This window comes from Aotus nancymaae, unplaced genomic scaffold (genome assembly GCF_030222135.1).
Source record: "Aotus nancymaae isolate 86718 unplaced genomic scaffold, 86718_ANA_hifiasm-v0.15.2.pri h1tg000025l, whole genome shotgun sequence".
In the NCBI taxonomy this organism is placed as follows: domain Eukaryota; kingdom Metazoa; phylum Chordata; class Mammalia; order Primates; family Aotidae; genus Aotus; species Aotus nancymaae.
Window position 1 is genome coordinate 18058871 of NW_026988438.1, and position 13415 is coordinate 18072285.

At 35.4% G+C, this 13415-nt stretch overlaps 1 protein-coding gene across 11 annotated transcripts in view; it reads right to left on the reverse strand.

Moving 5' to 3' along the window:
• AKAP9 (A-kinase anchoring protein 9) overlaps positions 1-13415 on the reverse strand; it is a 164536-nt gene that overhangs the window by 39799 nt on the left and 111322 nt on the right. For 6 of the 11 annotated variants that reach the window (XM_012450835.3, XM_012450840.3, XM_012450834.3 and 3 more), the window contains 5 exons: positions 12941-12979; positions 10634-10866; positions 9545-9664; positions 5995-6171; positions 5040-5144 (listed from right to left, as the gene is read on the reverse strand). In XM_012450835.3, the coding sequence (XP_012306258.2) occupies positions 5040-5144; positions 5995-6171; positions 9545-9664; positions 10634-10866; positions 12941-12979 (674 nt within the window). The remainder of the gene's footprint in view (positions 1-5039; positions 5145-5994; positions 6172-9544; positions 9665-10633; positions 10867-12940; positions 12980-13415) is intronic. The other 5 variants (XM_012450841.3, XM_012450833.3, XM_012450839.3 and 2 more) reach the window with 1 other exon arrangement.

Genomic DNA, 13415 nt, shown 5'->3' on the forward strand with positions numbered 1-13415 from the left:
GGACCATGCTGGGTGTGCAAAATGCCATGTCACTCCCTAGACTTGTGTTTTATTATTTTTATTGTTTTACAGTAATCAGATAGGAAATGAACTCTATTATATATTCCTTTTTAATCTTTTTTTTTTTTAATACTTTAAGTTCTGGATACATGTGCAGTACATGCAGGTTTGTTACATAGGTGTGTATGTGCCATAGTGGTTTGCTGCACCATCAACCCATCATCTACATTAGGTATTTCTCCTGATGCTATCCTTTCTGTAGCCCTCAACTCCTGCGACAGGCCCCAGTGTGTGGTGTTCCCCGCCCTGTCTCCATGTGTTCTCATTGTTCAACTCCCACTTATGAGTGAGAACATGCAGTGTTTGGTTTTCTGTTCCTATGTTAGTTTGCTGAGAAGGATGATTTCCAGCTTCAACCATGTCCCTGCAAAGGACATGAACTCATCCTTTTTTATGACTGCATAGTATTCCACGATGTATATGTGTCACATTTTCTTTTATTTTTATTTGTATTATTTATTCATTTTTGTACTTTAGGTTCTGGGGTACATGTGCACATCATGCAGGATTGTTGCATAGGTACATATGTGGCAAGGTGGTTTGCTGCCTTCATCCCCTCATCACCTATATCTGGTATTTCTCCCCTCATTATCCCTCCCCACCCTCACACCCCTGCTGTCTCTCCCCTAGCCTCCCCCTACTGACCGCAGTGTGTGATGTTCCCCTTCCTGTGTCCATGTGTTCTAATTGTTCAACACCCACCTATGAGTGATAACATACAGTGTTTGGTTTTCTGTTCTTGTGTCAGTTTGCTGACAATGATGGTTTCCAGATTCATCCATGTCCCTATGAAGGACACAAACTCATCGTTTTTTATGCTGTGTAGTATTCCATGGTGTATATGTGCCACATTTTCTTTATCCAGTCTATCGATGATGGACATTTGGGTTGGTTCCAGGTCTTTGCTATTGTAAACAGTGCTGCAATGAACATACGTGTGCATGTGTCTTTATAACAGAACAATTTATAATTCTTTGGTATATACTCAGTAATGGGATTGCTGGGTAAAATGGTATTTCTATTTCTAGGTCCTTGAGGAATCACCACACTGTCTTCCACAATGGTTGCACTAATTTGCACTCCCACCAACAATGTAAAAGTGTTCCTATTTCTCCACACCCTCTCCCGCATCTGTTCTCTCTAGATTTTTTAATGATTACCATTCTAACTGGTGTGAGGTGGTATCTCAATGTGGTTTTGATTTGCATTTCTCTAATGACCAGTGATGATGAGCATTTTTTCATATGCTTATTGGCCTCATTGATGTCTTCTTTCATAAAGTGTCTGTTCATATCCTTCGCCCACTTTTGAATGGGTTTGTTTTCTTCTTGTAAATCTGTTTTAGTTCTTTGTAGATTCTGGATATTAGCCCTTTGTCAGATGGGTAGATTGCAAAAACTTTTTCCCATTTTGTAGGTTGCTGCTTTGCTCTAATGATTGTTTCCTTTGCTATACAGAAGCTCTTGAGTTTAATTAGATCCCATTTGTCTATTTTGGCTTTTGTTGCCATTGCTTTTGGTGTTTTAGCCATGAAGTCTTTGCCTATGCCTATGTCCTGAATGGTTCTGCCTACATTTTCTTCTAGGGTTTTTGTGGTTTTAGGTCTTATATTTAGATCTTTAATCCGTCTGGAGTTAATTTTAGTGTAAGGTGTCAGGAAGGGGTCCAGTTTCTGCTTTCTGCACATGGCTAGCCAGTTCCCCAACATCATTTATTAAACAGGGAATCCTTTATCTATTGCTTGTTTTTCTCAGGTTTGTCAAAGATCAGATGGTTGCAGATGTGTGGCGTTGCTTCTGAGGCCTCTGTTCTGTTCCGTTGGTCTATATCTCTGTTTCGGTACCAGTACCATGCTGTTTCCATTACTGTGGCCTTGTAGTGTAGTTTGAAGTCAGGTACGTGATGCCTCCAGCTTTGTTCTTTTTGCTTAGGATTGTTTTGGCTATGCGGGCTCTCTTTTGGTTCCATATGAAGTTTGAAGTGGTTTTTTCCAGTTCTGTGAAGCAGGTCATTGGCAGCCTGATGGGGATAGCATTGAATCTATAAATTACTTTGGGCAGTATGGCCATTATCACAACGTTGATTCTTCCCAACCATGAGCATGGGATGTTTTTCTATCTGTTTGTGTCCTCTCTTATTTCATTGAGCAGTGGTTTGTAGTTCTCCTTGAAGAGGTCTTTTACATTCTTTGTTAGTTGTATTCCTAGGTATTTTATTCTCTTTGTAGTAATTGTGAATGGGAGTTCACTTTTGATTTGGCTCTCTTTAAGTCTGTTATTGGTGTATAGAAATGCTTGTGATTTCTGCACATTGATTTTTGTATCCTGAGACTTTGCTGAAGTTGCTTATCAGTTTCAGGAGATTTTGGGCTAAAATGACGGGGTCTTCTAAATATACAATCATGTCATCTGGAAATAGAGACAACTTGGCTTCCTCTTTTCCTAACTGAATACCCTTTATTTCTTTTTCTTGCCTGATTGCTCTGGCTAGAACTTCCAATACTATATTGAATAGGAGTAGTGAGAGAGGGCATCCTTCTTTTGTGCCAGATTTCAAAGGGAATGCTTCCAGTTTTTGCCTGTTCAGTATGATATTGGCTGTGGGTTTGTCGTAAATAGCTTTTATTATTTTGTGATACGTACCCTTGACACCTAGTTTATTGAGGGTTGTTTGCATAAAAGGCTTTTGAATTTTGTCAAAGGCCTTTTCTTCATCTATTGAGATAATCATGTGGTTTTTGTCTTTGGTTCTGTTTATGAGAAGGATTATATTTATGGACTTGCATATGTTGAACCAGCCTTGCATCCCCAAGATGAAGCCTACTTGATCATGATGAGTAAGCTTTTTAATTTGCTGTTGCATTCTGTTTGCCAGTATTTTGTTGAAGATTTTTGTGTCAATGTTCATCATGGATATTGGCCTGAAGTTTTCTTTTTTAGTTGCATCTCTGCCCAGTTTTGGTATTAGGATGATGTTGGTTTCATAAAATGTGTTGGGGAGGATTCCCTCTTTTCGTATTGTTTGGAATAGTTTCAGAAGGAATGGTCCAAGCTCCTCTTTGTATGTCTAGTAGAATTTGGCTGTAAACCTGTCTGGATGTGCAACATTTTCTTTAACCAGTCTATCACTGATGGCCACTTGGGTTGATTCCAAGTCTTTGCTATTGTGAACAATGCTGCAATAAACATACATGTGCATGTGTCTTTACAGTAGAATGACTTATAATCCTTTGGGTATATACCCAGTAATGGGATTGCTGGGTCAAATGATATTTCTGGTTCTAGATCCTTGAGGAATCACCACACTGTCTTCCACAATGGTTGAACTAATTTACACTCCCACCAACAGTGTAAAAGTATTCCTATTTCTCCACATCCTCTCTAGCATCTGTTATTTCCTTCTTAATGATTGCCATTCTAACTGACATGAGATGGTATCTCACTGTGGTTTTGATTTGCATTTCTCTAACAACCAGTGATGATGAGCCTTTTTTCATATGTTTGTTGGCCACATAAATGTCTTCTTTTGAGAAATGTCTGTTCATATCCTTTGCCCACTTTTTGATGGGATTTTTTTTTCTTGTAAATTTGTTTAAGTTTCTTGTAGATTCTGGATATTGGCCCTTTGTTAGATGGATAGATTGCAACAATTTTCTCCCATTCTCTATGTTGCCTGTTCACTCTAATGATAGTTTCTTTTGCTGTGCAGAAACTCTTTATTTTAATTAGATCTCATCTGTCAATTTTGGCTTTTGTTGCCACTGCTTTTTGTGTTTTAGTCATGAAGTCCTTGCCTATGCCTATGTCCTGAATGGGTTTTCTTCTAGGGTTTTTACGGCTTTAGGTCTTACATTTAAGTCTTTAATCCATCTTGAGTTAATTTTTGTATAAGACTTGTGTTTTAACAAGATCCCTGGGTGATCTGCATGTGCATTAAAGTTTGAAATGCACTGGTCTAAAGTACTAACTTTCCTATTGTAAGTAGCTGAAGTTCAGATGTCCTATCAGAGAATTCACTTCCCCCAAATGATACTATGGGACATTCTTTCCTCTTATTCAATCAGGTTCCAGTTTAGTACCAGGCTTTCTTATTATTGAGCCTGTAACTACCCACAACTAGAAGAACATTACTAAGATTTAAAAATGGTCTATATTTGTTTTAATATAGGCTGGTCTATATTTATTTTAATCTTGTTTAATTTATCTAATAATTGTAATTAATGTTTGCATTAATTTGCATCTATTTTTGTTTTCTTTTTTGAAAAGTGTTTTTATCTCTTTCAAATGTACATGTCTCCTTAATCACACAGTAGATTCTTTGACGTCCAGTGCTGGTTTTACAACTCGACACTGATGCTACACGTGCAAGAGCTCATTAAATGTTGAATGACAGTCTTTAATACTTCTTACCAACAAGACAAAACGGGCCCCAATGCTTGGCAGTATAGTATCACAAGGGCTTCTGACTCACAGAAATCTGAAAGGAATTCTTTTCAACTATTTAATGTGTGACCATGATCAAATTATTTAACCTCTTAAGGCCCAGTTTACACATGTGCAAAATGGAGATAACAGAGCCTGTCCTTGGGAAGAGTGTAAGTGTTAATGGTAAAAGGCATTTAAAATACTTAGTACTGTCTAGTTACATAGGCCTTAACAAAATTAACTATTATTATTTATTATTGCTATCTGTAAGCTAGATTTCATTAGCTCTACAGAGAGCTAAACCTATTGAATATATCTTTGTCTAAAATCCTTCTATTCCTTTCTCCATTTAGTAAATTATAAATCTGTAATTCTGTAGAATTATATATATATCACGTTTTCTGTCTTCAAGGTCAATTTTATCATTGAGCTGAGAAACAGCCTCAACTTTGGTTTTAGATCATGAACTCCATTCAGTTCAAATGATATTTTCAAGGTAACTGATTTAAAATAATTCAAACCCCACCGTTTGTCATTTAAAAATAAACTCCTTACCTCTTTTTCCTTTCTGTCTATGGCATCTCGCTCAGCCTGTAATTGTACTTCTAGAGACAATTCTGGTTTAGCTTCTATAGCTCCAAACTGTTTTCGGTCCTCTACCTTTAAATATATAAAAATTTTCTCAAAATTTCATAAATTAAATCCTGATTATCCAGGATTTTATTTTTTTTTGAGAAGCAGCAATCCTATTTCTCCAATTAGAAAGTCTACTTCTAATTAGTGAATCATAAAAACGTTGGCCGGGTACAGTGCTCACGCCGGTAACCCCAGCAGTTTGGGAGGCTGAGGCGGACGGATCCACCTGAGGTCTGGAGTTCAAGACCAGCTGCCTGACCCACATGGAAAAAACTTGTCTCTACTAAAAATACAAAATTAGCTTGGCATGGTGGCACATGCTTGTAATCCCAGCTACTTGGGAGGCTGAGCCAGGAGAATCACTTGAGCCTGGAAGGCAAAGTTGCTGTGAGCCAAGATCACACCATTGGATTCCAGCTTGGGCAACAAGAGTGAAACTCCATCTCAAGACAAAAAAAAAAGTTGCAGATGCTCACTTTTAAATGTGTCTTCTGTAAACTCAAACAGGAATTTTTGACAATTAAAATTCATTCCTCAGATAAAATGAATGGATCCCCTATCCATTTGTGCTTTCTGTAGTATGATGGGGATGAATTTCATTCCTTCTTAGTTTGGAGTACAGCACCAAGCTAAACTGGTACCCGTTTTTCACTTAGCTATTACTGATGGCTAAAAGAGTAATTAATTCTTCTAGTTCAACTACTTGTCCCTTCTCAGGACTAAGATATGCAAGCAACATTAGGAAATAAGAACAGAAATGGTTATAATGTCAACAGATAAATACATTAAGTAATAATAGCTACAAGAAGTCGACAATTTAAGAGTACTCTTCATTAAAACACTTAATAAAGTTAGCCCAAATAAAATGCCACACCTTTTGAAAAGTATCAGCACTCATGAGCAGTGCCTGCTCCAGTTCTCTTACTCTGAACTCCAGTTTCTCTATTTCTTCATTCCTCTCTTGTATATCCCTTTGAAGTTGCTCTTTAGAGAGCAAAAGCTCACTGCATTTGTCTGTTTTTTCTTTCAGATGATTTGTTAACTGTTCAACCTGAAATATGAGGCAAAACATTTAAGTTAAAAAAATTTCAGCAAGCTGGTTAGTACAGGTTGAGTTATCCCTCATTTTGGTCCAAAATCTGAAACATTTTTGTTTGTCTGTTTAAAAAATGGAGACTCATTATGTTGCCTTAGGCTGGAACACAGTGGCTATTTACAGGCATGACTGCCATGCACTACAGCCTCAAACTTTTGGGTTCAAGCAACCCTCCTGCATCAGCATCCTGGTACTACAGATGCACAGCACCAAGCCCAGGTCAAAATCTGGAACTTTTTAAGCACCGACATCATGTTCAAAGGAAATGCTCACTGAAGAATTTCACATTTCCAATTAGGATGCTGAATAGGTAAATATAATGCAAATATTACAAAATTCAAAATATCTGAAATCTGAAACACTTCTCTCAAGCAGTTTAGATAAAGAATACTCAATGCATATAAAACATATCTTCACTTCAAAAAGTTTTTTCCAAAAAGTATTTTTAAATGTTACACTAATTTCACTTTTTATATAGATGCAACTGTTGTTTCCAACAAAGGTGACATTTTACAAGTTGAAAACATTAAGCAACACTAGTAGATGACACGTAACATTGCTTTCACATAATTCTTTTAAAGAGTTCTTTCTTTTTTTCAGAATTTTAAAATAATTTATTTCACATAAGTGTTAATAATTGAGAGAAATAAAAATGTTTATGTTTGTGATCACTTGGAGTACAGACTAACGCTGATAATGTCTAAATTTTTTTTCAGTTACACAATGGTTTACAAAGAGTTCTTTCTCTTAAGATTAAGACTTTCTCTAGCTAGGAAGAGGGGAAAACTGCATTTTTCATAAGGCTGAATTATCTAATGGTACAACCACACTAAATCCTAATAAAGAGGACAAATTTGCAGAGTACTGATTTACTCTTGTATGACCCAAATAAATCTTTTATGGACTATATTTTGAAAATAGTCATTGGGAAAGCTTTTTCAATCTATACATTCCATCAGCCTAGGAAAGAGATAAGGATGAAGGGGAGTGAGAGGGACCTGTGCACCTTGAAGATTTCCCTAAGTGTCTCTAGTCTTGGTTTCTCCTTTAACTAAAAGAATGATGTGTGCCAAAACCTATTGCCCAAGAATGATATGCAGATCCCTTCAAGTGAATGGTTCTGTGACAGAAGAATACAGGAAGGATTAGTAGTACTGTATGAAAAGTGAGGAAGGAAAGCTTAGTTTAAAAAAAGTAACATGTGATGGTAAGAAATAAAGTAATTCTAGCTTTTTTTTCAGTGTAATATTCTGAGGAAATTATCTACAAAATGACAGTTATTTCTCAGAACATTAAAAGAATGCAAGCTTAACTACAATTTCAGGTTCATGGATGATGGCAATAAAGCCAATGATATGTGCAGTCAGTTTTAAAAAGAGAGGAAAAAAAAAAGCTGCTGAGGAGGAACTTTAACAATAATAAGTTGACTAAGATTTGGAGTAAGGTTAAGAGAAAAGGCAACAAAGTAGGTACAATAAAATGGTGCTTTTTTTTTTTTTTTTTAAATCTTGAGAAAATCAGAAGCTAAGAATCAGATCTAACAAAGTAAGGTGAGAAATAGATTACAATGTTCCTGGGGAGGAAAAAATCAAACATGCACATCTTTGTTAGTTTCTTAAAGTTTCAAGAGTGAAGCAGGCCAATGTTTTCAAATAAAAGATAACTACATAATAGGAAATGACGGCCTAGGTTCTAGGGCTTAAATATTCTTTGAAGTACAACAAATGACTATTTTTTAAAAGCTGAAAATATATTTGTTAGAAATGGGGCAATAACTAGAAACTGTGGAGACTGGTAACTTTTGTACTACTGTAGCATACAACATTTTATTACAAGGAGTTTATAGCACTCTATACTTCCTTGGTTTTCTTTTAAGAGAAATGAATCCACTAAACTGTTTAGAAATTACATTCGAAATAAAAATTGTTTTCAGAAATAATACTAAAGTGTTCACTATGTGCCAGGTCAACATTCCTATGATGTGGGTGCTATTACAATCTCTATTTTAGAAATGAACAAACAGATTTGAGAGGTTAGCTGACTTAGTTATTGTCACTAACTAGTAAATGGCAGAGTCATGATACAAACTGGGATTGCCTTCCCTAAGCACAATGTCTTTATCACCATGACAAGCTACCTTTAGGTATTCAGACAGTGAATCCTCTCTCATTCATGTAACATTCATTTGGTAAATGTGGATTCTATGTTTCTATGAGAAAAATGGGCAGTTGTGGTGAAAAAGGAGAAGCAGGGAGACTGGTTAAGAGGCTACCACAGTGATCCAGGCAAACAATGACAACTGGGATATAGGGAGATGAACAGAAGTGCAAAGAACAGAAAGATGTAGTGCAATCTGACCCATCAATGGGCTGGAAGTAGGGGTTGAGAAAAAGAAGGGAATCAAGGTTGATTCTTGTTCTCAGCAATGGGACAGGTTAGAAGGTACAGAATTTACTGAGATGAAGAAGGAAAATGTTTTATGCTTATCTTTCTCTGGTAATGGCTAATCAGGAATCAGGACCTCTCTTTTGGACAGGTTAATTTTGAGACATCTAAGTGGAGATAGAGTAGGCACTGGATATCCAATTCTGGAGCTTAACAGAGATGTCAGGGATGGAAATACAAATGTAGAGTCATTTATATATGACTGCTTGGGAAGAGGCTATACATAGGGAATAAAAAAGGGCCATTTACTTTTTGGGGTACTCCATCATTTAGGTTGGGTAGGAAGTCTTGGGGTACGCCATCATTTATGTTGGGTAGGAAAAGGAAAAACAAAGACTAAAGGAGAGAGATCAGTGGAGTAGGTGTGTCACAGAAACCAAGAGAAGGAAGTATTTCTGAGAGAAGGCTGCAATAAATGCCTCTGAATGGTTGAGTAGGATGGAAACAGAGTTGGATATTAGCTATAGCCATGAGGCTCTGGGTCACCTTAACAAGAACAATTTAAATGAAGTAGAAGGTATAACCCTACTGAAAAACAAGGTTTGGATACTTCATTGGAGTGGACTAATAAGAGAATGGGAAATGAGAAAGAGTGAACACAGATAACTCTTTTGATTACTTTTGTTAGGAATGAGAATAAAGAAATAGAGTTTATTTAATTGGGAAATACTAGAAGACATATGCAGATGGAAATGATTCCAAATTTCAACACGAACAATTTTTAGTGTTAATTACCTTCTCACACTTAAATAATATTAAATTTTCTAATTTTGAAGATTTACATCAACAGAAATAATCCACTTTTAAGTTTTTCATGATGTGCATCTTATTTTACCCTTGATACAAATTACTGTAAGGTGGGCAGTATAGGTAAAGTTCTTACCTCTCTAGTTTGATGTTCACTGATAGGCTGGAATCGAGGAACAACCTTAAGTTGCTGTTCTAGTTTCTGTATTTCCTGTTGGAATACGTCTCTCTCATGTTCTCTATCAATGGCTTGCTCCTAAAGTTTAATAATAATAATGATAGTAACTCAAGAAACAGTATTTAGTGAAGCTATTATTTCTGACTTCTCCATTATTTATGTGTTAGTTTTGTTTGAAAACCAAGGACTGATGATCATGGAATATCCCAAACCACAAAAGTTTTAAAAGATAACATTTTATTTTTTCGTATGGCACAAAAAGAAGCCTTTTTGGGCTTTTCAACAAAAATTCAAGTATTAATATTTAACTATTTTTTGAAGTACATTTCTTTTTTATTCAAGTAATATTAAACACAGGATGAAAAATATTCACCTTAAAATAAATTTACTTTTCTAGAACAAAGGAGAAATTCCACTGTTGACTTAGTCGTTAAACAAAATAATTAAACCAAATTGTTTGGTAAATCAATTTTCTGAATCCTAATCTAGGTTTTATGCCTAAAGTTATAAAATGAGTAAGAATCTGATTCTCTGATCTATGAAGAGAATATTAGGCTTATGTGAAATCTCAAAAGAAAACAAAATGTGAAATTAGAGATTTAACATATTTTTGGAAGACAGTAATGGCAGCATGACCACTGTTTCAGGCCTATTTCCAATGGTCACACTGTTACCTGTATCTTTTACAGGTGAAGCAGTGGTGGTCCATTATCTCTTTGTCTATCTTAGTCTTTGGTTAAATAAAAAACTAGAATTAGCTTCTTATCTGAATTTGAAAAGGTAAACTGGTGGGGCTTATTCATACTTTTTATTATGTATAATTCAATACACAATAAAATGTACTGATTTTAATTCTGAGTAATGCACAATAAAAATTATTGGAATTTTAAATTGGAATAGTACTTTTTGATCAATTGGTAGAACAGACACCTAATAGAACATTGAAAAACTAATTCAAGTCTTTTCGTAACTTAAAATTCATAGCCTAGAATAGTAGCAAAGAACATTCCACTGAGAAAAATCGATATTCAACTCGAGAATACTTACATCTAAAAATTTTCTCATTTTTTCTAACTGCTTTTCCAATGCTTGGTTTTGCTGTCTTAAATCCATTAGTTCAGCATTTTTTTCTTGTTCCAGCTCTATAAACCTACTGACTTGTTCTTCCACATCTATTTCTAGAGCTTTCACTTGTTTTTGAAGGTCATCACGTACTTTTTCAGCTTGACACTGTACTTCTAGTTTTTCCTTCATTAACTTTTCTGTCTCCTGTAGTAATTCTGTTTATTAATACAAAGTATATTGAGTTAAATTACAATTAATGATGTTATGATAATGAAATCCCTGATAACTACGTCCAAATTTTACCTTCGTGAAATAAAAGGCTGAGAATTATTTTAAATACACATGACAAAGTAAATATTCTCTTATGAAAATATCAAAATTATATTAAAATATTTCTACATAAGTAAACAAGATATTAATAAAATTATATGGAATTAACAAAAAAATGTGTCCTGTCACTAAAAATAATATTTTTGTGAAAACAACACAGCAAATGACCAAAAAGAATCTATTTTTACTACTGGGCAAAGAACAAAGTCTAATTAAATTCAAGCACAGAAAAAAAAAAACTCAACGTTTTTTTCACCTCAGGCAAAAAGCAGTTCATTCCAAACCCACAAAGTCAATTTTATTTGCATACACAATAAACATTAAGATCAAACACTAAATCTTTAACCAAGGCAAGTAAGAATTACAGAAGTATAAACAGATATAATTGAAATTTCCTGTTAGTCTTACTCCTTATTAGATCCATATTCCTGAGTTGCTTTTGCATGGTCACATGTATGTCAATCAACAGAAAACTGACATGTATGACAGGCAGTGTGGTGCAGTGCTTAAGAATATACTGTAGGCTCGGCTGGGCGTGGTGGCTCACGCCTGTAATCCCACCACTTTGGGAGGCTGAGGTGGGTGGATCAAGAGGTCAGGAGATTGAGACCATGCTGGCCAACATGGTGAAACCTCGTCTCTACTAAAAATACAAAAAAATTAGCTGGGCTTGGTGGCGGATGCCTCTAGTCCCAGCTACTAGGGAGGCTGAGGCAGGAGAATTGATTGAACCCAGGAGGCGGAGATTGCAGTGAGCTGAGATCACGCCACTGCACTACAGCCTGAGTGACAGTGTGAGACTCCATCTCAAAAAAAAAAAAAAAAAAAAAAAAAAAAATACTGTAGGCTGAACCTAGTTCAGCAACTTATCTCCCATGTGACAATTATGATGATGTCCTTTAGTTTCCTTATATGTAAACTGAGAATAATAATATTACTGATCTCTTAGAGTTATTTTGGCATTAAATGAGTTAATATATGTAAAGAAGAGTGTCTGAGGTATGGTAAGCACCATGTGTTAGCCATTATTATTATTATTAATATAATAACAAAATACAAAATATACGTAGCAAAAGTAAAACAATCTTCTAATGAAGAAAATGGAAAGAACATATCCCTGCAGTCTTTAACTGGTAGGCCAACATTGTATTCAGGACTAGGAATCTCTAGAAAACAGCTTTCCTTTTAAAATAATACTAATATTAGATGTTAATATAAAAATAAATCACCAGAAAGCCTCCTATTAAATTTCATTGATCCTTTTGCTACCATCATCTTACATACTTCCTGATTTAGAAGGAGCATTTTAAAAACTCATAGATTCGAAGAGTTTAATATATTTGTTAAATGTTTTCTTAAAAAAATTAAAATGGCTGGGCGCGGTGGATCACGCCTGTAATCCCAGCACTTTGGGAGGCCAAGGTGGAGGCATCACCTGAGTCCAGGAGATCAAGAGTAGCCTGGCCAACATGGTGAAATCCTGTCTCTACTAAAAGTACAAAAAATTAACCAGGCGTGGTGGCTCCCGCCTGTAGTCTCAGCTATTCAGGAGGTTAAGGTGGAAGAACTGCTTGAACCCAGGAGGAGGAGGTTACAGTGAGCCAAGATCGTTCCACTGCACTCTAGCTTGGGCAACAGAGCAAGACTTCATCTCAAAAAACAAACAGACAAACAAACAAACAAACAAACAAACATCAAAATAGCTTTAAGCTCTATGCAAAAATAGACACCATAAGATGATGGTCAGTAAGAATCTCAGATGTTAATTTCAAATGAAAATATGTACTTTTATTGTAAGGAAAGTTTTTTTTTGTTGTTAAAGAGAAAGACTGTAAGTATGAAACAAGAGCAACACTGCAAAACTAGACGTATGTTAGTTGGTTGAAAATCCAGAGGTCACCCACATTTTGGAGTTATCTCTACCACCCCAACAGTGGCCATGCAATTGTATACACACACCTGCTCCTGGTGCTGCATCGACTGCAGCATCTACTAGTCCTAGGAGAATAGAGAAAAACAAAACAAAAAAAAGACACAACGAAAGTAAAATTTATATGTCTTCTAATTCCTAAAATAGAATAATGCACATGCACACGTGTATCAAAAGCAAGAGTTGAAGACATTGATTATCATTGGTAACATTTTGAGAAATTCCAGTATTTCTCAAATGTTTTACATGTATGACATATCCTTTCCACATTAAAAATTCCAAACTAAACCTGTTTAATTAATTTGAGCAGCTAGAAGAAACTTAACTATATTACAATGCTATATGCTGTATTTCTAAACTGATAAAGTGAAATCAGTGAAACTTCACATTTAAAAATCCAATTGTATGTGTAATATAAAAGTGAGAGGACATGGTAAACAGGATTTAAAGTTTCATCATTACAAAGACTGACATTTACTGCTAAATAAACTTTCACTTCAAGAT